The following is a 26,984-nucleotide window of genomic DNA, read 5'->3' as shown; positions in this document are numbered from 1 at the left end:
TTGCAGTTATCTTTAAGATTATAATGAATGTGCACAGGTTGTTTTATTTTCATAATAAATAATCCATAAATGCCTGAGTGTCGTGACCTCTGAAGTAATTTTTAGAAATATGCAGTAACAAGTAATCACACTATTTGCAAACATATTTGGTGAAAAAGAGCCTTGGCTTGAAAAGATATTAATTTGCTTGCTGTAGTTATCAGTTTCATTAATGTTAAAATTCTATTCTATGTAATCATTATGTGTGATTAGTGCATAATAATGCACGGGGCATATCTATACGTTTACCATTAAAAATTAGTGTCTTGTATTTCTTTCCTATCACAGGTGTAATCAAAGTTAGAACTCAAAAATTTTAAAGAAAAATTTATTGCTATAGATATTGGTTCTAAATATTGGTAACTGCCATGTTCAGGGAGTTAATAAGTGGATTTTCAGGATAATTAAAACTCCAGCACATATAGCTTGTACTTTTGTTGCACCTTTTCACTAGAATCCTTTCAGGAGATGCAAATTTTTGTCACTGGTAGGGTCAAGAATTCCTGTGCAAGACGGCAAATGCTGCATTCTGCGTTGGGAAGCTAAATTTCACCTAGAAACACACAAATGTGGTCAGAGTAAACTATTGGATGCTAAACTGGCAAAGGTTCAGTAATGTTGTTTGAATTGGCTTCAGGATCTTTGCTGGTAATTAACTGCAAATGAATTCCCACTGATGGGATGCAGCCCGAAGCAACCTGCTCTGAACTCATAGGTGACCCTGCTTTGAGCAGGAGGTTGGACTACAGACCTGCTGCGGTCCCTTCCAGGCCACTCTGGGCAGAGAAGGAAAAGGTTCCCCTCAGCTGTGCACGGGCACCAGGGGATTCAAGGAATACACAGGTTACTTCACTTGCATCCAGTCTTAATGATACAATTTTTGAATCAACTTGTCTGGTGTTGATAGTAGCCCTTTGAAAAAATTAGGCATTGAATGATTGAGGAAGACTCATAGAAAAGGTTTAAAAATAGCTGAGAAAATAGATATAGAAATTCAACTGAGGTGATCAAAAACACATTTTCTAGGAGAACTGTATTTTTTTTTTTTTTGAGAAAAAAAAATAGTTTTGACTATTGAAAAAGCTTGACAATATTTTTGCACTTTATCCAAGAGAAAGTTAAAGGGAGCTTGATCATAGTCTTTTACAGAGATAGAAGGTATTTGAGATTGGTGTTTTACTGGGCAAAAGAATGATTGAGGGGCTAGTGACTGAAGCTTCTATTTAGAAAATTTAAAGAGGAAATACTACATGTTTTGTTTTGGAGAAGATCAATTTAACATAGGCACATATTCTGATGGCTTTTCTTTGCTTGTGTCGTGAATCTGCCATTAAGTATGTTTGTCCACATCAGCCAGAGTCTGCTGGATGTAATGCAAAAAATATTTGGGGTATAGCTTGGTATGAAATAAATCAAATTACAGGTGGTGGTAATGATCTAGTCTAGCCTTAGAACTAGGTTTACAACCAAATAACTTGTGTCACTGTCTTCTTTCTCACTCTTGTCCTTCGCAGTTCCCTCAAAATGTGAAGTGAAGGTGCCTATTGTTTGAGAGAATATCTTATTTTTTCACAAGTTTTATGACAAGAATTTGGGAGTTTCATTTTTTAACATTGTTTTGTAGGGTTTTTTTTTTTTTTTGAACTAGTATTATAACACTAATTACTTGTTAAATTTCACCTTCCCCTCCTTAATTTTCTCTCTTAAATTTACTATAGCTGACTTTATCCATTCCCAAACTCCCTAGTTCCTTTGAGTCAGTATTTCCCCCATATTGTTTTCCACTGCCTGCAGTTGTTTAAGAAGATAAGTGAGTTTTAAATCGCCTCTTACAGGCTTATTGGGAAACTGTTTTATAGCCTTCTATGTTACTGAGTTCTGTCTAAGAGAGGAGGTTTATTTAAAGTTGTGACTTGAAGTGGTCTTTCTAAGGAATAAATTATATACATGTATTGTATTGTGTTTAATACTTTTCACTCTGAAATCTAGGATTCCTATGCAAAACCATTAAGAAACTTTTCTTTTTAATGATTTTTAGTCTGTTTTTTTGAAAAAAAATAGGAAAGAGAGGATTAAATTCCACTTCACATCATTATCAAGCTCAGAAGGCAGATTACCTTAAAAGTTCATTTCTTTTCTTTTTTTTTAAAGGTATTCTTAAACACTTCATATATTTCTTTATTCTTCATCATTTAGTCCAGTATACACTCAGCCTGTTACTTCAGGAATTTCATTATACTACTCTTAATAATTGTCCTTCATTAATTAATTTCTTTTGTAAGTATTTCAGAACTAGACTGCTTTGTCAGAGTAATTTTTGTCGCTGTGGACAGTGTTGTTACAATGCTGTGCACCAGACTAAAGAGTTTGAGGAAAATTTGAGTCATGAAGAAGTATGAATCAAGAGTAATCCATGTTTCCTGTTGAAAGTGCAGATTCTAGGCACTTGTTTCTGTCAACCCCAGTAATTGAATTCCGTGTTTTGTACCAGTTATATCAAGCATGTATTAATAAGTTTATTTTATAGGTTTGCTGTTATGTTTATTTGTATTTCAGAAGCACATCAACTAAGAAGAGGTTTCATTGTGTGAAATCTTGGGATAAAAAAGTGTCTTTTCATGTTGGAAGTAAGAGCTAAATTGATCAGACAAAGGAATGGAGGAGAGGCAGCAGCACAAGTAGCAAAATAATTGCCCAGTATTTCATAGCAGTTTACTGGCAGAGCTAGGCAGAACAGAAAATGTTATCTCCGAGTTCTCATTTAGTACTTAACTGAAACTGCCTTGCCAGGATGGTTCTTCTGGCTGTATGTTTGGTCCCTGAAATCAGAAACACAAATAACCCCCAGGCTGGTCAGGCTGGTTTTACTTTTATTTTACCATATCCTTGATGGTTTTTAACATTCTTGTTTCTTCCTCTTGTAGTTTCCTGTTAACTCTGCTTTACTATTCTTGCATTAACTACTTTTTTGAAATACCAAATGTCTTTTGCTTGTGTTAATCATGAGAGTCATGTCAAATATAATCTTTCTGGACATAAATATGTTGCTGTCAATTTACTATCAACAGATTACAAGTCTGGCTACTGAGTTTAATTTGGTATTTGCAAACTATTGCAAATTAGTCATCAGTTTTCAAGAAAAAGATGAAGGATCTCAGATTCTGGCTACTGAGTTTAATTTGGTATTTGCAAACTATTGCAAATTAGTCATCAGTTTTCAAGAAAAAGATGAAGGATCTCAGATTTCTGATGCTGATTTTACTATCTTGGCAAAATGACTTTCAGAAATCCGTCAAGATGGCCTGATGAGTGTAAGACAAGCACAGACCCTTTCTGGCTATGGAAAGCACTCCAAGGGATGACTTGTTTCAGTGTGTGGGGGGACTGGCACCTTTTGGTGTGGGTTAGCCTGATAGTGAGGACGATCTGACAGAATTTTGACCATCCAATGACATAAAATCCCCACTTTGTACAGTCTTTGCTAAAGAACATGGCAAAGAGGAGGATTCTGTTCCTCTGCAACAACCTCCAGTCCATGCTGTATTTTTCTGCATAGCGACCAAACTCTGTCCCAAAGCTGGTGACTGGCAATATAAATGCACATTTTTTTTTCTGTATCTGCAAAGTCTCTTCTTAACAGTTAAAAAGCAAAGCTTAGGAAAATATTGAAATAGATTACTATATCCTCTGAGAAGCTGAGATGTTGCAGTTTTAAAATAAAATAATGAGATAGAAAAAATATGAGACACTATCCTAATAATGCCTTATACAGATTGAAATAACAGGATTTTTTATCAGCAGCCTTATAAGAATGTTTACTTGGTCAAGAATTAGTTTTTTTCTTTGGTACTTGGAAAAAGGGGTTTAGTGTGACGTTTCTGGATGAAACTTCTTTCAGTCTACACATTTTCAATGTAGACTAACCAGAGTTACTGCCAGATGTACTAAATGATGCCTCTGGAATGCGAATGCTTTGCCTGAAAGGTTTTCCTGTGGAAGGAAGCTGCGTCCAAGCTTCCCCCTTCCATTTTTTTTTTCTTTTTGCTTCTCTAAATGGGCAGAAATATTTCTCTGGCAAAGCAGAAATGAATTGATTGACTGTAATCACATTTTTGCCATGCTTTTGGAAGGGAGAGGGAAAGGATGTTTGGCTTATGTGATGATACGAATAGTAAGTTACTGTGTTCCCGCAAGCAACCTGTTCTAGCTGACCTCGCAGTTAGAGTACATGATCTCTGGAGGTGCCGTCCAAACTCAGCTGTTCTGTGATCTGTGGAACAAATCCCCTTGTGCCTGGAAAAAGAATGGTGAAAATACTGGACTCTTGGTGGGAAAAGAGGGCCCTGGAAAGCGTGTCTCAGCCTGGTGGAATATAAGAGGGAGCCTGTGTTACATCATGTGCCCAGGGCAGGGCACAGCTTTTGGGCAGGCTGATCATGATGCTGAGAGGGCCTTACCTCGTGTGTCGGGGTGTCCCAGGGGAGCACAGCCCTCAGCAGGAGCACTGCAGACCTAGGCAGGTTTTGTGCAGCACTCTAAATTATCTAAAATTGCTGTTATTAATCTTCCTGCTCTTAGAGGATGACTTGTTACATTCCTGTTAGTTTTCCTGTCACTCACTCAACTTTAGTCAGCTTCCCAAGAGGGTCTCTGCGCTGCTGGGCAGCGTGTTGAGGCAGGTGGCCGACTCCACGCCTATTGCTGCTGCGGGCACTGGGGCTGGGACACGTACAGGCCAGGAGGACTTGCTCTGAGGAGTTTATCTCTAGGATTGTCATTTTCATATCCTAATGTATTTTAATTTCAGATAGAATTCTACAAAGAATATGCACTGCAATGGCACTGCTTCAGTATTCTAACTGCAGAAGTGCAGTGTCTAGATAACACCATATGTATTTCAGTCAGGCACAGAATTATTACTGTCCCATTTTTCTCTGGCAGTGAACATTCTCTTGGTTTGCAAATTCACAGAGTCATGGTTTTAATAGAAAAGCAAAATACTACATTGCAGTAAAGATGTGAACTGATGTAAAATAAAAATCTCTACTATTACTTGCTCTACTTCAATTACTGCTGTTAATTTTTAATTCATTTAAATGCTGTTAAGGGAGCAGATAACTCCTTAACTCTTTGAAAGTTTTATGAATAAAAGAATAATTGGATTATACTAAATCTTTCTTTTGAAGCTTGACCACTGGAAAGCAAAACTGTGTGTGTTCACCTTCATTCAAAGGTATTTGTGAAGTAAAATACTTGTTTCTATCTCAATGAAGCCATAAACTGAAACTGGAAAGTAAGTGACAGAAATAAATGATGCATCTTCAGGTACTGAAAAAGCCTAATGAAACCTTAGCGCTGCCAAGTAAGACTGAAACCAGTGGCCTGTGAATTGTAGTGTTTGAGGGGAAAAAGTGAAGATAATCCAGATGTTCCCAAATAGAACAGCTTGCAGTACTTTGGCACATATTTTCTTTCAGTCTACATCAACTAAAAAAACAAAACAAAACCCCCAAAATACAACTGAAATAATTTTTAATGTATTTTCTGAACGTTATTATTTGACCTTGAGGATACTTTAAGGTATTACACATGATTTATATCCATGCTCACTACTTTAAAGGGATCTTTTATTTTTTCCACATATCATTCTAAAACACAAGGTGTTTGTAAGAAGGAGGTTTCTTTTGACAGCCTCTTTTTATTCTTCCTGAAGTGCTTTACTTTTGGCAATGCATAATGTGAGTTTGGAAAATGAAAAGAGGATTTGTGCATATTTCTGGAACTGACTATATATTAGCATTGATTTTTTTTTCTCATTATTATGCTGGCTGATGAAATATTCCAGGCCAGAGACTTGTGAATAAATCTTAATTAAATGTGTGTTAAAGAAGCAGTTGATGCTTTATGCTTTTTTGGATTTTTATTGGTTTTACAGCTAGGTCAGGATTTCATTTTAATCTGCTAATTTACCTATTTAGTAGCATTAAAATAAATGAATAGTCATATAAAATCATAAGCAAAGTGAAGCATGTGTGACTTTGTAGAAGCAAATGGATGCCCAGTTTGTATTTTTTGAATTAGTGCCCTGTTTTACCCATGCATCCCCTCCTCTACCCCCCTCCCCCCCCATTTTTTTAACTGCATTTTTCCTTTAGAATCTTTCTAACAGTTAAGACCTTATGATTGGAGTCAGCCCTAGTTTTTTGCACTGTGTGTATACTATGATAAATGTAGACTGTCCATTCCAACGATGGGGGAAATATATGATAACTTTGTAACTAAAAGATAAAGAATATTTCTCTTTCAGCAGTGATGCAGTAATGACTTATGTCTTGCTTCCTCTTAACTGATTCTTTTCCCAGACTAGGTTTTGATCTTGGTTTAAAGCAGCATAACCTTGTTAAGATTGAGGCAGTTTCACATTTCTTGTGAGCATCTTTGATATTTGAGTTTTGTGTTGCCAGTTTTGAACTAGATATTTACAAGAGGGACAGTAGTCCCTGCAGAGAAAAGGGAGGAGGAGTGGAAAAGGCTGAACGATTCACAAGTGAATCAGTTGCCAGGGAGAGGGCAGCTGGAGACTGGATTTGGCAGGAATATTTCACTTTGACTTTCCCTTCCCTCTTGCAGTGTGCAGGGCTTGAGGTCCTTGTGTATTGGTAAGGTTCGTGAAGGGTGAGTAAATTAGAATTTAGGTCTGTTGGTACTAATAGCTCCTAAGAGGTGTACTCTCCTAAGTGCTCTGAATGGCTAAAACTTGCATAGACAATACCAGACACTGTGTGGAAGGGAACAGAGCTGCAGTTCTGAGCTGATAGGAATGGATTGCAAAGGGAGGACACGAGGAAGCCCGATGAGCCCCACTGAGAACTTGGGGTCAGTTTCTAGGGTTGCTCAGGCTGCTGATGCTTTGCAGGGACAGTGCTTGAAACGTGCATGAGAATTTGTCAGGTGTAAATACAAGACGAATATTAAGCAATTTTTATGTAAACCATATGTTTTATGTATCCTTTTGCAATGCAATCTCATTATTACACATGGTTAACCTGCAGCTTTTTCTGTGGCTGTTTGACTTAGCCTTAGGAAGTAGGTATTTATGGTTTATTTCACATAAAATCTGGCTCTGTATAAACCTAGGCAAGTCTCAACGTAACTGTTGTGGCTGGTTACTTTGCTTTAAACTGCTCAAAAAAAAAAAAAAGTTCACAATGTGCATGTACCTGGTTGTGATTGCCAGAGCCTGATCATGGTGGCAGGTGTTGGGTATTCATCTGCTAATTCCTCTATTAGAAACAGTGTGGTAGGCTGATGATACAGTCTGGTCTTTGGAGGCTATGTCTTGATTTATCTTTACAAAAGATGTGACTAAATTTGTTGGAATATTAGAAAAAAAAAGTGTGTTTTCAGTGTTTTTAGTTTTTTAAGGGATATTCTTAAGATGAAAGGACTTACTTTCCTTTGGCCTATAAAAATCTATTACCTGCAATCTGTAATTAGGCTCATGGCATAATGTAAAGGACAAATGGTGCTCACTGAACTGCATCATTGGCCTTATTGTGGTAAAATGACCCATTTGATTTTGCCAGCTGTGACTTTGGAGGCAGGGTGAAAGAGAACACATGAAGCTCAATAGATTAAAATATTGCTAGGGCATAGCTCTACATGAAACATTGAAAAGTGAGCAGCAGTTCTTCCTTGCTAATGATCTCGTGTTCCAAGGAGCACTGTGTTTTGCATGGGTGCTCTTGCCCAGACCGAATCCTCCAGTCCTTACTGATGCAAAGCTCCCTTTTCCAGAGAATCACCTGGTACAAGCTAAATGGAGAAGCATAATGTTGAAACAAGACAAGAAAAATGAATTTCACTACAAAAACAAGTGATTTAACTAATTTTTGCACTATGGAATATGAAGAACGTGCAGTTCCAAACTTGAGATGGATGAGATCTTAGGAATTTTTCATTATCATTTCAGTTCATATCATCCGGATAGGCATACGGTGCAGTGGGCTAAGTGTTAATTCTTGGGAAAGTAAGGAGTAAAATCATACATATGGGATAATAACACTTCGTATTTAGGGTAACATCAGTAACATCTTTCATCAAAGGATGCCAGTGTGCTATATAGATATTTTACTATATTGGCAGTTCCGTGATTTAATGCAAAAAGCATCTTACTAACACAAATTAGAAGGTGCTTGCAATAGATAGCATCTTTCATCAAAAAATACCAAAGTATCAAGCTCAAGAGAACATCTACAGAGGTGCAAGTTCCTTGATTGAGTGTATGTGTCTGTACTTGGTGATGTGCTACATAGCATACACAGCCACTTCTAAAAGAGTTGCCAATAGCTGTCAGGGAGAGCTTAGCAGTTCAGTGCTTTGTTGGGAGCATTGTGTTCTGTGGGGTTAGAAAGGGGCCTTACGCTGTTAGCCCTTAACTCACAAATAACTAAATACATTTTCAGCGTGACGTCTGCTCTGCTCTTCTGTCCAGGCATCATGAAGTCCCACCTGTTTTCATCACAGCATCTGTGAATGATAAAAGTTGTACTTCTCTTCCATTAAGTTCTCTGTGGGATTAATATTAATAGTGCCTCCAAATAATACAGTTTCTTTAAAGCACTGTTGTTACCACCATGGAAAGATTTCGATAACTTTACAAATACTAAAGACAAAACTACTTATTTCATGAATAGCAAGTGAGCTTTGAAAAAAGCAAATTGGTTTGCAGTGAAATTCAAAAATTCTCTGCAAGTATTGAGTAGGTACTGCTATCATTCTGAAAAAAAAATACCCTGTACTTCCAGGCAGTGCAGTAAAATCTACTACCATCAAAACACAGATTATCTGATGGAGAAGCATTTGTGCAAAATAAAGACTAAAATAATACCTGATACTGCCCCCAGTTAGGAGTCTCTCAAAGCTGTTTGCAAAGTTCATGAATGTATTTTGTATTTTGTATTTTGTATTCTCATGCACAGCCGCAGATTCTGTGATGTGCATGAAGATATGGACCTGGTAAATGGAAGGCAGGGCTGAACCATTACTACTGCTGAAAATAACCCATGCTGTTTTCTCCTAATGATGTCTTTGACAACTGTGCTCATCTCAAACATTCTAGATTTTTTTTCACTTTGTGAAGAAAATTGCACTTCCTCAATCTTTTATGACAAAAGAGAAAAGTAATAGCATATTTCAGAAAACATGACAACCTGCAATGAAATTAGATGACTGCCTTTGTTTTGAATATAGATGAACAAAAGTGTCTCATCTATTACAAATAGGCATTTTAAACTGTTTTGATTTTTGAGGGTGATAATTGTTTGAATGGGACTACTCTTTGAATTAATATACATGGAAAAATTAGAGAATATTAAGCAATTTATCACTAATTTACACTGCATTCATACTGTTTGCCTTTTGTTTTATGAGATGTTTCTGAGTAGTGTCTTGTTGTGGAATGGGTGAATTTAATAAACAATGAATAATTATTAAATGAAATTTTAAAAATAACATCAATTTTCAGTAGTTTATGTAGTTCTCAGTTTAAACTGCAGAATCTTAACATCTTTAGGTCATCTAGGCTAAAAAAGGCCTGAAATTCTGACTGAAGAGCCCATAGATTGTTGACAGTGTGGTAGTTCTTCTTGTGAAGATATCCATGCTCACAAAAGTCATGGTCGCAGTCAGTGGTCTAGAGTCACCAGTTAAGAGGGTGTAATGACTAGGTGGGTCTTCCACTCAGCTGATCTTGAGTCAGGCTGAGTTGACAGGGAAATGCTGGGAAGCACCGTGTGTGCTGTACTGACTGCCAACTTGAGAGGCATTGAAACAGGAGGAGGAACTCAGGAAGAGGGCAAAATTGTCACTTAAGAAAACAGCAGCAAGAAAAACCCAACAGGCCCCTGAAGGATATGAACTCTTTAGACATTACTTTCTGCATCGTTATTTTCTCCTCTGTGCAACCACTTTCATGTTTGTTGACTGACTATAAGAACGTGCCAGTAAACATTAACATTGAAACCCCTCCAAGCTTTTTTGTTCTTGTTTTCAGAAATCCTCCTCCTACTTTGCTACATCCTGAAAAATGGTGCAGAGGATTCAACCATTTCATTTCACAGTGAGTTTTTTTCCTTTAAAACAGATTATTCAGTATGTACTATGTGTGACTGACTGAAAGCAGAATTTGTTTAAAGGAGTTGTTGTTTATACAGGAGATTTTGATCTCAATTTTATTTTCATAGTTCTAAACTGTTCTTCAGTTTCTGAAATCAATATTGCACAGTTTGATCTTTTCGTGTAATTTGCTTCACAGCTTCTCTGAGCTCCTTAGTTGATCAGCTTCTTGGCTTTTGATGGACCCAGGGCAGGTTTATTAATATACCTGATTTGCTTGATGACTTTGCAGTGAAGTTTCATGTCACAGGAAAAACATCTTACTGGAAATGACTGCTTGTGAATTTCAAATAACAGTTTAAAAGAAGAGGAAAAAATAGTTGTATTTTTCTACCTTACTTTACTCTTATATAATATGTAATATATCCAACCAATTGAATTGTACCAAAGTGCAGTATATTTTCAAAATGCAATAGACTTTGTGGATGTGACCATCATTGAATTAAACTATGTCCTTTTCTCTCCTCTCTCCTTTTTCTCCTATTAGTCAAAAATTATTGATTATTAGTATTATATCAAAAAACTTCAGCAAATTTTATGAGTGATTTCTAGGGTTCATTAGGATTTCATTGTGACCTAAACTGTGTAATCCCGGGGATAATATTATCATAACTCTTTGAAGTTTACATATTTTGAATTATGAAATGCCTTGAACACCATTTTTCAGTATTGCCTTGTGAACATTATTTGAAACTCTGGAAAAGTCCATTTTGAATCTGTTCCGTAACTATAGTTATGGAGAGTATCCCAGAGTATCCCTGCTTGAATCTCATTCTTTTTCAGTTGATTGTGTAGCATCTTTAGATTTCATGAGAAGTTAGAAATAAAAAGGCTAATACAATTTCTATAAATTTCTGGGGAAAAAAAAGATTTGCTGCACTAATTTTTAACCAGGCCATAAGGTAAGGCAGCCGGTACAGTTAGCCTACAGATGAAGGTTGTTACTCTCATTACTGAAATGTATACAGTGGAAATATGTCCTTTTTTAAGAACGACCTATTTCTCCATTTTCTTGTTTAAACAAGTGTAAATTATAATCTATATCAGAATCAGTGATTGATTCTAGAAGCTGGTGAGTGGTGAATAAATTCCAGTCTATTATAGAGAAAGCCTTTTTTTTTTTTTTTTTTTTTTTATATTTATGGACAGTGTTGGGGAACACTATCACTGGTGGGTTATCTTCCACTCATGCTTTAAAGAGTCAGAACAGCTGGTAAACATGGAGATTAAATTCCTTTCTCAGAAACATTGTGCTTCTGCATTATCATTCAGGTTTTATCTTGATATCTTTATTTTAGAAGTCCTTGCTGAGCTTGAGAACAATACAAAAAAAGTTTAATATTCCTTAATGTTCCTTTAGCCCAGCATGCGCTGTTCATAAAAGAAGTCAGACTAGTATTTTGAAGCTGTACTTGATTTTAATCTTGTCCTTTGGGTTTTTGATATCTTCGAATTACATATTTGTAGTCAAATTGATTTTTAATTACATTTACTTAAATACTTCCTCCCACCAGCAACATCTGCAGGTTCTCAAATATTGTTTTTCATTTTTATGGTTACGTATGCAATGAAGTAAGGAGTATACTTATAGGTAGTCTCTTAACACAAAGCAATGCAACAATTGCAATAAATTCACCTCTTTTGTAGCTGCTTGTAAGAAAATGCTGGAAAAGGATTGTGTGACATTGTTCCATCTTGTGCATGTGAACTCAATTTATGGTGCTAAGGTTATGAAATATTTATATGGAGGTTTAAATTAACATTTGTGAATTTTCCAGGAAAAAATAAGGAAATAATGAAACACGGCATGAGACAACTGCAAACCTTTTAGCCATTACTGATAATTGACTCATTTATATGCATTAGTTATGCATTTGTTGATATCTGCCTTGTGACAGCTTAGTTATGATAAATTAAAAGCAGTGATTGTATAAATTCCATACTGCCATTTATCCATATGTTCGGACCTTGCCTGATGTTTCTGTCACCCTTGTGATGAGTGGTTAGCCCTGGAGTAATTTCATTATCTACCTCCTTCCTGATGGCTAACTGCATTTGCATAACAAGCTTATCTGGTTCAAGTTGTGGGCCAGACCTGTGTCCTCACAAAGCAGCAGTAGGCAGCACTGGCGGAGCGCACTGTTGACTTGGCTTCTGTTGACACATTAATTTAATCTATGCCACGATTTCCAAAGCTGGTCAGTGCAGCTTTTCTTCCCCATTTTTTTATGTGTTTAATTGCCAAAATGCTTTTTACTGTCTTATTAAGCATTTTTAGTAAACAGTTCAATCATAGTGATTTTCCAGTCTGAGTTGGAAATTTCAATGCACCTTCTTACATAACTTTAAACTGTTAAAACAAAAAACATATGTATTTTTTCAAAAGTAATCTCTATATTTTTTCTTTTAATTCATTGCCCAAAAAGGTATGGTTTTGGAGCAGCATAATTAAGTCAGATACGTATTTACAAAATCCATATGGAGAGAGGATCAAAACAGTTCTTAGCTTGATAAATTTATCTTTCTATTCAAAGTGCTGTTGACTTTGCTTTGACACGAAGACTGTAATGTGTTGTCCTCCAAAAGACTTTTAGAATAAGATGGCTAATCTGAACTAGGTATTTTGTTGTGAAAATGTAACTTCAGCCACACCGCCTCTGGCAGAAGTCCTCTTTTGTGGTAGGTATGTACTGAAATATACACTGCACACACCTATTTTTAAGTAGGTCAGTAAAATTCCATGTGTGTTTGTGTATGTTTACTACTACACATGAAGAACCTGGCTGGTATGCTTACAATATAAGAGACAGTTTTCTGTTTGTTTTTGATGTACATATTGATAATGTTTACTTTCCTATAAAGCTGTGTAAGCAACTGCATTAGTTGTTGGAAAGTGGCTCCTAAAAAATGTTATTTTACCTATGTTCTCTGTTCAAAAAAAATACTGGATTTGGAGAGATCACTCCCTGCTTTGGCTGTGAACGCTTATGCAGCTAAACTTATCTTTGATAGCTACAACAGATGTCTTTGTACAGTCTCTTAAGACAAAAAAATGTGTCTACTAGCATTTTACACATTCAGTGTTTCAGAATTTCTTCATAAAATAATAGAGGATACACATTAAAAGTGAATAAATAGCCTAGTTCACTAAAATTAGTTTGTATGATGAAAATAATTTCCTTGGCAATTTAAACCATGAATTATCTCTGTAGGTGGTTAAAAAGTTAATATGTTGTTGGAGCAAAAGGATACAATAACCTTTATTTACATTACATCACAAAATGTTAATTTTAATTAAAATGAGCAATGGTCTCTCCCGGGAAAGACATTTTCCTTTTAAATTTATTTAACCAATGACTGGTTGTTATGGTTCTTTGAATTAATTAGTCTTTCCTGAACTAGAGGGAATTAAAGAATTAAGAAATTCAGGAAGTAGTAAAGTGAAAATTGGAAGTTACAGGGTTTGTGGTCATTTATCATCATAATGTGTCTTTTGTTTTAGCAATAACAGATTGTAAACACAGTGCAAATTTAATTTTCAGACTTCATAAACTTAAATTATTGTACCCGTATTTAAACACAAACTTGCAAGTTTGCATCAAATCTGTAACTTTTCCCATTTTTTTTCATTGCTGTAAACATTGAAAATCTCTCTACAGGTGAACTAGAAACAGTAACTTGATAGAATCTTAATCACTTTTGAGTGTTGCACGTGCTTTTTTACCTAAGTGGATATATATAGTGGATATAATTACTATCACCTTCCTAATAAGCAGTTGTAATAAAAAAATGCAGCTATTAATAGCTGTGGCTGTAAGAAATTGCCATCCAAATTTGAAGACCTTGACCTTTAAAAAATCATGTTAGTTTTAAAATATCTCATAATATCAGGATCTTTCACTCAGTAAAGTACAGTGTCAAGGACCTTAATATTAGTAATAGACAGTGACTGTTCCCTTGGCTCATAGAGTTTATTGCCATTTGTTTATAAAGACAACAGCACTGTGGACAATGTGGTAAGAAGGATGGGTGTTCCTGGTGGAATGACAGGAAGCCTATCTGGGAAGCATTAGCAATGGTAGGAATAGCAAGCGAGGAATAGCAATGTGAAAGAATCACCTGATGAGACAAAGTTTCTTTACTCCCTTCTTTAAGAACTTATTGTCATCACACCAATATTTCAGTTTCTCAGTCTCTACTTATTACTCTTTCTGTGGAATGTTTTTTGAATGTCTCAAAGCTAAAATGCTTCTAGTGCTGTTAAGTAAAGCTTTTGTAGTAGCCAGTGTTTGCCATCTCTGTGCTTTCTTTGAAAGGGAATGTAAAGGCAGGAGACTGCCACTTGTTACTTCATGGATCTAACTTTCTTAATATTTGATTAAATAAAGCTGCATCATAACAAGAGAGTAGGGAGTTAAAGCAGAAGTGCTAGACATCTGAGTGCTAGAAAGGAACACTGATATGTAGGGAGGGAGATGACAGGAACATAATTTCACAAATTTTCTTGGGACTTTACTTCTGCTTCCAGAAATCTCTATGATATTGTCTCTTTCTGAAATCTCCCTCCCCTAAAATGGGGGAGGTAGTCTTCATGGATTTATCTGTAGCTATGGGTAGCTATGTGTCCACTCTCTGTTCTTAAAACATATATTCCCTTGTGAGCCGTGGCACAGAGGCCAGGTTTGGCACATTGTAAAGGGAATAATGTTGTTATTGCCTGTTGGCTCCCAACCAGCAGAACTAACATCACCTCATCTGCCCAAGTGTTTGTGAATGAGTATGTATGGAGGTGTCACAACACAGCCAGATGTGGGGGATCCAGCTGTGGGCATCAGGTGGTCAGTTTAATGGCTTGCTATATTTTTTCCTAACTGCCTTATGATTATGACATAGTAGGATCCCAGTGGCTCTAAGATGACGTTTTTAGTGGTTGTCCTCATTTACTGTAATACAGCAAAGAACTTACTAATCACCAAAGGAGAGAAAAAATGTCTCTGTTCATAGCCTTCTTTCCAGGTAGGATATAAGTTACAGCAGAAGCGTACTGTCAGCATCAGAGTGTGCTTTCCTTACCTCCCGCCTCCTGGCCATAGGCACCCTGGGCACCATGTTCCAGCCTCCTCAGATCTGCTGCCAGCTGTAGTGACAAAAGGAGGTGTATCCAAAGGAGATGATATAAATGCAAACAATAACTTTGGTAATAGAAAGCTACAGTTCTGAAAAATTCTAAAAACTCTTTGTGCTCCCACCTTTATGAGGACATGCCAATGACATAGAGCAGATTCATTCCTGGTGAAGAGACAGAGAAAGTTAGACCCATACTGAGAGCTGTGGTAGGTGCCATTCCTTACCAGTTTCTGTTGTTTGCTCTCTAAAGCAGATTTATATGCTAAAACAAGTCAGCTATGTTTGTTTAGCCAAAGTTAGATTGGGAAAGCTATAGAAGAGGTAAACCTACTTGCTATATCTAATTTTACAATTTCAGTTTGAGTGAACCTGTCTTAGCTTTCAAATGTGTGCCATAAATTACACTGTATGATACTTGATGTTAAAGTTCAGCTGAAAGAAGATTTATTAAGAAAACAGGTGCTGGTGACATTTCAGTATTAGAGTATTTCTTTCATTGTTAAGGAAGATTAGTAATTTATGGCATTTACTACCAAGAGGCAGATCAATACGGATATAAATGTGTTCTGAGTATCAGATTTTATATTATGCACATGATAATTGACTACTTTGTCATAAATTCAATCCTTCATCCTGGTATCTGATTGTAGCAGAAGGAACAGTAAAATACATGTTATTTATCATGAGATGCGGGTTTGAGGCGAGCGACTATTTAACCCATTTTATACCATTAGTGTCAGTCTGTGTGTTTTCCAGTGGGCCAACTATATAGACTGTTCACATCCTGTATATACTGCTGTATTAGGAGTGAACATAGAAATGCTACTGTCAAATCTGCCACAGCTTTTTGTTTGTCTTTTGTTTTTATGAGAACAGTCGTGACCTGTCACAGTCAGTGACAGGCAGACCTGGGAATGGGAAGCAGGGAAGCAGACGTGTCTCTGGATCATTATTACAGATGTAACTCACGAACTGCCTTTTCCCATTCATCCTTGGGCCATGTGTTACTGACCATTATCTGCCACAGCTTCATGTAATACAGAGGCAGGGAAGAACAGAGTGGTGGGTATTGCATATCAACAGGAAGGAAGAGAGCTTTTTAACCGGTTAGGAGCAATCCCATAGAGTTTATTTTTCCTTCCTTGATCTTTTACTCTTCCCTTAGGTATGATGGCATTTGTTCAGGGTATCTGCTTCTGATTTGATCAGAAAATTTCTTATAATGCAGATAAAAGAGCTGCAGTTATACTAGAAGAGCTTAAGGAACCAACAGTAGTATGATACCAGTCTTCATGCACGACTGCTGCCTCAATATTCAGCAACTGTCAAGGACCTGCTCAATCTCATGATGGTTTTGTCTGGTTTTACCCTGTCTGCCAGGAACAGAACCTGAGACTCTAGTTCACCTAAGTCCTCAGAAGTGATGATGTTGTCGTTTCCTCTGCTGACTGGACTCACATTTAGCTGTGCTGCCTTTGTCCTGGAGAAATCTCCACAAAACCGTAACTGCTTTGATGACAATTTTGTTTTATAAAAAAAATTTGATAAGATGGAGAAGAAAAGAAATATCTCAAAATCTAGAGACCATCATCTTCCTTGCCTCAGATTAGAGAGAGAGGAACAAGAAAATATGTTATCTCTCTTTCCACCCCTTGGGAAATCTCTCCGAATATGTTACTGAGGGGTTATCTCTGCTCTCAGGGAAACCAAATAACTTAATGTTTTACTGGGTTTGGGAGGAGAGGAACCCAGTCCCTCAGGAAGGTCTCTAGCCCTATTCCAGTCCCTGGATCGACCTAGGTGATCTCCAGAGGTCCATTCCAAACTCAGCCCTTCTGTTACTGCATGGAAACTCCCTTTTTCAGTGGGAAGCATGGAGAGGGCAGGGCAGCACAGTGTCGAGCTGAGATAGGAAGGGATGGTGGAGCAGAGCACCCTGGTGAGCATGGGCGTGAGTGGCTGAGGGGCACCAGCGGGGCCTGAGAACAGTTTATGTCACTATTTATTGAACAGATTGGACACTTTCTCTGTCTAGGCCAGATGCTGTGGGTTCCCCTACTCTAACATTGAGTCTGAGACGTTTTCTGTGCATGCAGATGATGAGCAGTGGCTAGATATATGGTTGAATATTCAGTTTATGAAACAAAATAGATTCCAGCAATTCACTGCCAGTAGATGAAAGGCTGACAGAAAATCTAGCAGTCTTAAAATTAAACAATTGAAGAAAAGATACTGCGGATAAATTATAGTATACCTAAGCTCTAAGAGTTGGACTGGCTTGCTTTTATTTTTGAGGAAAATATTTGTGACCAAAAGCATCATAATGGATTTGATGAAAGAATTTCTAAAAGAAATACTATTGCTGCTCCATTTACGTTTGCTTGCAATAATGAATTGCATTAGTAATTGTTTTCTGTTTCTGAACACACAGGAGATTTAGATCACCATTGCAGTTCTTACAAAATCTGTTTCTTTCCATTTATTCATTAGTAAATATTAGCTCATGAATGCTAATAAATAGCTCCCCTCTCAGTCATCTGATTTGCTGCTTGCAAATGGCAGTTTACATTGTTGAGACCCAGCAAGTCCAACAATGTTATCACCCGAGTGCAAGCAGCCGGTGAATTTTTAGAGGCTCAGGCAGGCCGCGTGTATGGGAGTCTGTTCTTATTCCCTGCTAATAAATGCTTCATCTTTGCCTGTAATTGTGGCAGAATGGAAATGGTGCTTAGGAGCTTAGCTGGAGATTGCAGCAAATGGCTGCAACCTATGTTTAATGTAGTGACGCTAATGAATTCTGAGAATTAATTTTCAGCTAAGAAAGCATGATGGAAGATACTAGAATTTCAAATTAGGTATTGGATTGACTTTCCCCAAGGCCAACATGTTAAAATGTTTGTTTCATTTTCATTCTCGACTGGCTAAGGCTTGACATTTTAGATCCAAAAAATAATAGACCAGTTATGACTGTTATTTTCATCATATGTCATGTAAAACATGTCTTATAGTAGATTTTTTTACTCAGTTTATTTAGTGCAAGACATTCTCACAACTTAAGATTTTTATATATATATATATGTATTTTAATTGGACAAACAATTTGGTTTCATTTGCAGCTGCACTGCATTTCTTTTTTTCGTATATAATTACACCATGGTTGATGTTTGACAGTGCCTAATCTAACTGTCTATGTTGATCTGAAATGTGTGTTCAGATGAGCATCTGATGATATTTTCGTTTTCTTCTGATATTTTCGTTTTCTTCATTCCTCAGAAGTGAGGAAAACTCCTCAGCACTCTGCTGCTTCTCTGCTTGGGCTCCCCATTGATGGTAATTAATACAGAGTGGCAGCCCTGCTACCAGTGCAGAAGGTGATGTCTCTCTAGACATTGGAAGTGAGCCTGGCAACCTGGTAACTTCTTCTTCTCACTCGTACGTGGGTGATGGTCTTTTCCAGCTAGCATTAGCTAAGATCAGCAGTATGCATTCAGTGTGCCATTAAGAGCTGCATGGCTCAGTGGAGCTGACCCAGTGCAGAAACAGTATTCCTTGGAATGCTTGTCTTCTTAGAGAAGAAATGGGAATATGTACCAAAATGAGAAACATGTGGTACCACCTGCACTGAGCCTCAGCAGACCAAACTGGTGTTGAATGTGTAAGTGTGCACTGAGCCTAGGGACAGCTAATCAGGTGCTGTCACTGAGCTGGGTGCTGGTGACAGGCCTTGGGACGTAATAAGGAGTATTTTCTATAACTGGCTGGGTCAATATTTCCACTCGGTTTCGGGGCAAAAAGAAGTGTGCTAATCTAAATGCACTTTCATTCCTTATGGCCTGTGTTACCTTTCCACTGCCGTGTTCCTTGTGTGCTAGGAACTTGCTGGGAATCCATCTTAATTGGATGGATTAAACTGACTTCAGTGGAGGTTTGCATTCCTCTGGCAGTCTGTTCCCTGAAATACCTTATTGCCCAAGAAAGAAGGTTGCATATGAGTAAAATGATATATGAACCTCTTCGGAAGTTGTGAAGCTGAGGAGTGGCACAAATGAATAAACAGGGGGGCGCTGGCGACAGAAGGGAATCTAGGCAGCCTCCTCCCTGGCAGAACTTACCCGTGTCCATTAAAATACATGCCAACCCTGAACAGGTTGCATGTCAGCACACAATCGCAAAGCCATTGAAGAATAGTTTCCATTCTTACCAGACTTTCTCAATGACTTGGGGATCTTGGACATCTGTGTGTTTGTTTCACCTATGCAACTCTACATGTATCAATATATATGATTCTACTTCTGGATCTTGTCGATAGAGCATCATTGTAGATCCACTGATCTTCCAAATTTATTTCCATATCTTTGCACCACAGGGCAAATGCTTTTCATGTTCTTAGCATTTTAGGTAAGCACTGGCTATTCTGTGTGGAACTGTGTCATCTAGAGATTCCAGCCAAAACCTGATGGTTTTGTTATCTAAAAAGTAGCAGTAATGACATATCTTCAGTTGGATTCTGTTGCATTACTATCCCAAATGTATTCAAATGTAACAGGAATAGTTGCACCTTAACAATATAGCGTGCATAATACTGTATGTAATTTGTGATTACTTTATGTGATTTATAATTACTGTTAAAGAGGTAAAAATCCATGAGTTAGGAACTTTTCAGAAGGAAATCTCCACTTAAGACATTTGCCATCAATCCATGTTTCTATATACAGCACAATATTTTCTTTTTTTTCCTTTTCAGATTAATGGTGTCTCTCTCGTCACATGCTTCTTGCCTCTTTTTTTTAGGAAATGTAAATACAATGAGGATTGGCATGGATCATAGTGTATGTGTGGGTGTACTGACTTGAATAGAAAACATGGATAACAAAAGAAAGAGAGGGGAAGTCAGAATCTGCTAAAGGCTGGTGATGGATTTCTTTCCATGGGAGGGCAGGAGTGGTATTTATGGTCTTGTGCTCACAGGAATGGAGATAATGGAGGTTCTGTTGGTTTAGTTTTTATATCAGGAGGCACCAGTTCTAACTGATAGCAAAATTAACCATAATAGGTACAAAACCAACAGCAGGTTTTGCTGACTGTTTTTTCTGGGTGTGATGTAGCGGAAGGAGGCTGGAAAAATGGTCTTCAAGAACCTAACATGTTCAAGTTATGCCCAAAGGCATTGCAGGATCATTGTAAGAACAGAATTTAGCCCTCAGTAAAGTATTTAAGGTGAGCCTGAGCTTTATATTCAGTAATTTTAAAAATCTTTGAATGTGTGTGATACTTTAGAGATAATTTAAAGCTTGCAAAATTTTAATTGCTATTGATACTGTCAGCATTACTGTAAAAGACATTGAAGTTTCACTGAACTTCAGGGTAAAAAGGATAATCTTTATTTGTGATTTATGTCCTATGTTAAGCAAGAATTTCACACATATATGTATGCATACAATAACAGTGTAAATGTTAGTAAATATGAAATGTGATTGTAAAGTGTGTTATTATGAATGCTTCTCATTCTCATATAAAGTCATCATGGGCTGCAAAATTGAGGTTTAGATTGAATGGCACTTTTCCTTTTTCATGTTCTAAAAGAATGTTAATCATTCCTTTGAGTAAGGTATAATGATATAAAGAGGAATTGGAGGACACTCTGAAGATGTTTTATCCCATTATATCACTTTTCTATTTAGAATGTATTATTTCTAATTTATTGTACAGAAAATAATTATATTTTAATCTTGACCTCCTCAATTTTAAATCTTGATTATACAAATTGGCATGACATTTTATTTTGTCCTAATAAATAGGATGTATCTCTCTATTACTAGATCACCTGTTCCTATCACAAACAGAACTTTGTTACCTTGGCAAGCATTTAAATCCCTACTTACTTATTTCTATTCCAGTCTGAATTATGTGTGCTAGCAAAAATTTCTGTAATCCTTACACTACCACTTATCATTACAATCTGTAACAACTAGCTGAAACATTCATATTAAATCAGAACAAATTTTTCATATCATTCTGACTAGTGTTTCATCACAAATTCCGCTTGTGTTTTTCGTTAGGCTGTATCCTGCAGTTCTTGTTCAAAACGCTCATTGGAGAAACACTAGAAAAAGACTGAATGAGATGCTACTTGTTGGTTTCTGGCAGTGTTTAATGTATATTAACTGTACAGCAGTATTTTTTATGGTAAATTGGTGTTTTTTTAAAAAGATTGAAATAAGTTTACTGACTCAACTTCATACACTTTATACTAGTGTAGTTTTAGAATGAATATGCTTAGTTAAGTATCTGTGCTAGATTTATTGCACTGTAACAGAAAAATAAATATAGTTCCTTGGTGTGCTGAGGAGCTCAAGTTTCCCTCAAGTTGGGAAAAGAAGCAACAAGAAACAATTGTATAGTAAGCTGTCAACATGCTGTAATCAAATGACATCATTGCTGTGAGACCACTCTTTCTCTGTTATAGGTGTCTTATTAAGGACTTTGAAAAGCGTCCTTCAGTCACCCACCTTTTAGAACATCCATTTATTAAACAAGTCCATGGTAAAGATATGTCTCTGCAAAAACAGCTGGCTGAGCTCATCCAAGAACAGCAGCAGCTGGGCTCTGCAGACAAAACAAGGTACTGTACGTTGGATATTGTTCAACCTTCCTTTTCTGCACTTACCCTGGAAGCACAGTTTGTAATTTGGAATGCACAGATATTTACTCTTTCATATGCTTATTTGATGCATTATTAAGATACTGTTAGTATCTAATAAATATGAAGTAGAGCATTAATATAAAGACGCTATGCAAGTACTAAGAACAATTATCTTGTCTCAAGTTTAATAAGAAATACCATTTCTTACACAGTGTAATAAGTAATTTCAAAACTGCTTAAAAGGTTGTGATTGTTCCACAGCTTCAGAAGATATTTTTCAGTGCAGAGGCTGATTGTGAATATGTTTTATTTTGATTGTTGTCCAGAGGGTGGCAGAATTTCACTGTTTTGAAATAGAATTAAATGCAAATGAACACACTGTCCCAAGCTCAGCAGTCATTCTCTGATACAAAAATCTTTCTAGTGCAAGATGAGCTCTGCCTCATTAATATAAGCAAACACCTACTAATGTTTATGAGGAAAATCAAATGTTGTGATTCAGAATTCATAACATGCATATACTTGTATGCGTTTAGACTCTAGCCTAAATGCTCAAAGCTCCCTCCAGAATGCAAAAGTTAAATATAAGAATGGCTGCAAGTACAGTTTCAAGTTGAGGGTGATTTCTGTTGTTTGGCGAGGGGGGGGACCATTTAAAACCCATGCTGAGTAAAACCTTTATACCGTGTTTTTGAATATATGAGCATGCTCTTTTTTCTGGATTTTACTGTGTGCATGACAGGTACAAGAAAAAATGCATTAATTCTTTGCTGTTAATGAGAAATATGTTAACAAAAATGTAGATGCCATTTTTAATAGTATAGCAACACTATATATCAGTCATGATCTGTGATCATGGTATAGATGAGTAAGGAACATTTTCTCCCATTACACTACCTAGAGGACACGCTGAAAATCTCCAGAGTCAGGACACAGCTGTTAACAGCCCTTGAGTCCTGAAGAGAGCCGAGGAGTCGTGAAGTGATCACTGAGGGCTTTGCGTTTGCATCTTTTGGCTCTTTAATGAGTCAGCCTTTGCGTGTTCTTTGCAGGATTCTCTGCTCAGTGTGAACCATCCTACTTCAGTCTATTTTGGGCACTTGGTTAAGATAATTGTGCTTGAGAGCAAGCGTGCAGGATAGGAATTCAGTCCTGCTGATTTAGAGATGTTATGTGCTTGCTTGTGATTCTTACTGTTACTCTGTGAGGTACTCAACAGGAACTGGAAGCAGGCTGGTGGAAGGACAAGAGGAAGATACCCACTGTGCTTGTCTATTGCTACTGGTTGCATTATTTGTCTGCTAGCATCTTGAGCTGGTCAGCTCGAGGAGGGAGTGCAGGATAGCAACAAAAGAGACCAAACCTCTCAGTTTGGGGTGATCCACTTTTTCTAGCCGTACCTTTACTTAGAAGAAAAACGCTGAGGAGGTAGGATGTATAATAACTTGACTCCTGTTGGGTGACAGATACATTGAGGCTGTTTAAATGGTAGCTATTTTTGTGGCCTGACCACACTGTATGCAAAGGTGTGATTGCAGGGTGGGAAGCAATATGACTTAGTCTAAGCTAAACCTCCAGGCATTTATCCAGCTTTGACAGGATTAGTCTTGCTTTACCTCAATAAAAGTATACTCAGATTCATTTAAATTTATTCATGACTAAACTTTCTCTTATTATTAAGACTGTAAAGGAGCTACTGTGGAAGAATGGGCTGTACAAGCTAATGTAAGCATCTTTGTCTTTATTTATTTAGATTTAAACAACATGTGCATAAAGGGCTAAGCCAGCAGTAGAGCACAGTTCTAGCTACCGCAGTGGAAGGGAGCACAATACACAGGTATCGCTGAGCCGCTTTGCCAGCTTCCAGGCTCACAAGCAAGTTCAAGTCAGTTTTTGATCAGTAAAGCACCTCATGTACCTTTGGTTTCTGGAGACCTCTTCCTGAGGAGAAAAATGCATAGCACCTGAAACTCGAGCCATTTTCTATGCCACTCTTTCTGTCCTAAAGGCTGGAAAGATGCTGGTCAAGATGCATTGTAGTGTGGGTATGGTTCTCACTTAACCTTAAGCATTTGCTTTATTTCTTTAGATAATAGTTTTGTTACACAGTGTTTGGGTATGTTGGATAATCAGCCAAGGGAGATTTTGTAAAAGAGAGCTGTTCACTTTCTGAACATATTTTTTGATCTCATTTTTGTGGTCAGTTGCTTTTTTGATTCATAGTACAAGAGATTCTGGCATCCAGGCTGATTGCCAGCCTGCTGAAGGAAGAAGTCATATGGGGCTTAGTCTGTTTTCTAATATTTCTAGATGTTAAATGACTCTGTGCTGACCAAATTGGCAGAGTGGAGCATGGTCCCTGGAGTTTATTTATAAACCCAGTCAAAATTCCTCATCTTTTTATGCTTGTCAGGGCTTAATCCAAAGCTGGTGGTTGGCTCAGTGTTTAAGCAGTGGAGAAAATAAACAACAAAAACAAAAAACACCTAAGTCCAGACTCCCAAAATCCTCTAAGGTAGGCTGTATATTAAGGTCCACAGGTAATGTTTAAAGAGATCATAGAGCTTATAATGGGAACATTTAAAAGGGAAACTCAAATTTGAAACTCCAGTAATCCAGCTGTTTTTCTAGCCTTTCCTTGCGTAAATTGCTTGCATCCTTCTAGAAGTATTATCCAAAATATCCAACATCTATTTTGTTTCATCAAAACCAAAGCTTGTATGAATGGGATTTTTTATATTAATCCTACCTGTATGAGTAGGATTAATATAAAAATGTAGTGATTTTTAATGCGTAACTGAAAATTTTAAAATATCAACAATCAGTGAAAGTGAATGAAATGAATGGAAGTATTTCTGCATATTTTTCCACTTGACTGTTCAATTAAGAAATTATCAGTTTTACAACTACCTGAAAATAGTAAGTCCCTGTATCCAGTAAACAGGAGAAAATCGAAAAAGATAAAGTCACAGCAGTATGGCATATGGAGGAATTCAAATATAATAGCAGATCTGTTTCTGTCTTTGGAGTGGAGGAGCAGCAGAACATCAGGAAGGAAAATAAGCCATTAAAAGCTAAGAAGTGTGGGAGAAAACTCATAACCATATGCAGTCTAAGAATGATGCCTTGGTGACATCCTCTCAAGCCATCACTGACAGTTTTTGATACTCTTGTGTTTGAAAAATGTCTCATGGAGATCCAAATACGAAATGTCTAAAGAGAAATTTAGCGTATTTGTTGTACATCTTTTCTGGTACTAGAAGATAAAAAAAAGTTTTGGATATCATTTTTAGTATTAGTGTTAATTATATTTCATTTATTTATCTCTGGTATTAAGCTGCTCCAGGGGCAGTGAGGGTGTATAAGCTATGCCAAATGCAGTAGATAAGTCTACAGTAATTGTAGTATAGCAAAGAGATATTAATGATCAGTTGCCTTAATTTTTTTATGCCTGTCTATCAAGCATCACTGTAGCTTAAGTTGAGCAAAAACATGGTCTTCCATATCTCTTCAAGGCATTAATAACTCCTCACCTAAAATTCCCATAATTGAGCTGGAGTTTGGAAGTCAATGTTGATCAAACGTCAAATGGTTTTGGTTATAGTGGCTGTTTTCCCAGTTATCAGCAGCTTTGAAGAGACCAACTCCAGACGTGACTCATTCTACTCTCAGAGGTTCCCTGCAGTCTGGGTAGCTTATGTTCTTCTCTATAAATATATTTCTTACGAATAAACAGGAAAAGCTCTTCTACCGACCTCTGGTTTTGATTTTTAAAAGTATGAGCCAACTTCTGGTGTTTGGGTCAACAAGTCTGTAAACAAGTTTACTATATACCGTAAAAGTTGTGCGTTTACTGTTCTGGACTGTCCTGGGCCAATGTGCCGCTGCCGGGCGCCGTTTAGAAGCTGGTTTCTGTAGTGAGGAACAGATTGTGGAAGACTTGGTACGTTCAGGCCACCTCATGAGATACCTGGGTGAGGCTGTGATGCCCTGGCAGTTCTTCCCTTCCCTCAGCCAGCTGGATTACAGCAGCAGCCTGTCCAAGGAAGTAATTCTTACAAACGGATACACAACAGCTTTGCCAGCTCACATTTAGTTTTGAAGCAATTAACTGCAAGGAACTTGATTGCATCCAGCCAGTAATTTCCTTTGGACTCAGAGATGATAACAGAAACAGAAACAAAAATAGTCCTCTGATTGTAAAATGCTGAACACTCAGGATTTGATGTAGGCTAAGTACTGTTCTTCTGTGTGAATATCAGGGGACTTTGGTTTATATTTGAAAAACTCTAAAACCTACTGGTCCTCAAAACCGTTTCTTTGTCTTGTTAGAGTGTGCATGTTCTCACTGGAGGTTACACGGATTTTATTATGGTTGCAGCAATTATATTGTTGCAATTAAGGTTGTGTCAATGTTTCTGTTATGATCTTGCTTTAAAATTTTACTCCAGGCTGAAATGTGATGGTGCATGTTTTGCTCCTGTACATTTGCAATGCACAGCAAAGAGACTGTGCTGCTTTAAGTAGCAAGTTTTCCAGTAATTGTTCTTGTTGTGTTAAATCTCAATTTGAGTACAATGCAATCTTCCTCTAAACAGTAGTAATAATGTAAAGAAGAATGAAGAATGAGTAAATGAGTACAGAAACTGTTTTTTTTTTCTTTGTGTGAGTCTAGAAAAAAAAACAAAAAAGTAAACATCAAGTATTTACTTGCAGCAAGAAGCCAAAGTAAAGGTTCCCTTCTAGAAAAATGTTAGAGGTGAAAGGGAAAGAGCTGAGGAAGAAGATTTCCCAGCAACATAAAATCCTTGGCTAGCATTGCTTTATTCCTTGAGCTGGACCTCCCAGCAGGATGACTTTCCAGAACAGATGTGTGTATTTAGATTTTCTTTCTCCATAAGTTGACTAAGGCTTCCTAAGTCCCACTGTTGCTCCCACGAGGTTTCAGAGCACCGTGTTCATTTTGCCGTGTTACAGGCTGCCCCTTTGAGCAGAGATG

The 26,984-nt window shown here is 37.1% G+C and overlaps 1 protein-coding gene across 3 annotated transcripts in view; it reads left to right on the top strand.

Moving 5' to 3' along the window:
* The window catches only part of MYO3B (myosin IIIB), a 173,407-nt gene that overhangs the window by 45,037 nt on the left and 101,386 nt on the right, over positions 1 to 26,984 (top strand). For all 3 annotated transcript variants that reach the window (XM_026046103.1, XM_026046238.1, XM_026046167.1), the window contains 2 exons: positions 10,094 to 10,159; positions 21,809 to 21,964. In XM_026046103.1, the coding sequence (XP_025901888.1) occupies positions 10,094 to 10,159; positions 21,809 to 21,964 (222 nt within the window). The remainder of the gene's footprint in view (positions 1 to 10,093; positions 10,160 to 21,808; positions 21,965 to 26,984) is intronic.

Source organism: Nothoprocta perdicaria, unplaced genomic scaffold (assembly GCF_003342845.1).
Source record: "Nothoprocta perdicaria isolate Ctin4 unplaced genomic scaffold, notPer1 scaffold_0, whole genome shotgun sequence".
Classification (NCBI taxonomy): domain Eukaryota; kingdom Metazoa; phylum Chordata; class Aves; order Tinamiformes; family Tinamidae; genus Nothoprocta; species Nothoprocta perdicaria.
This window is presented reverse-complemented; position numbering and strand designations above follow the sequence as displayed.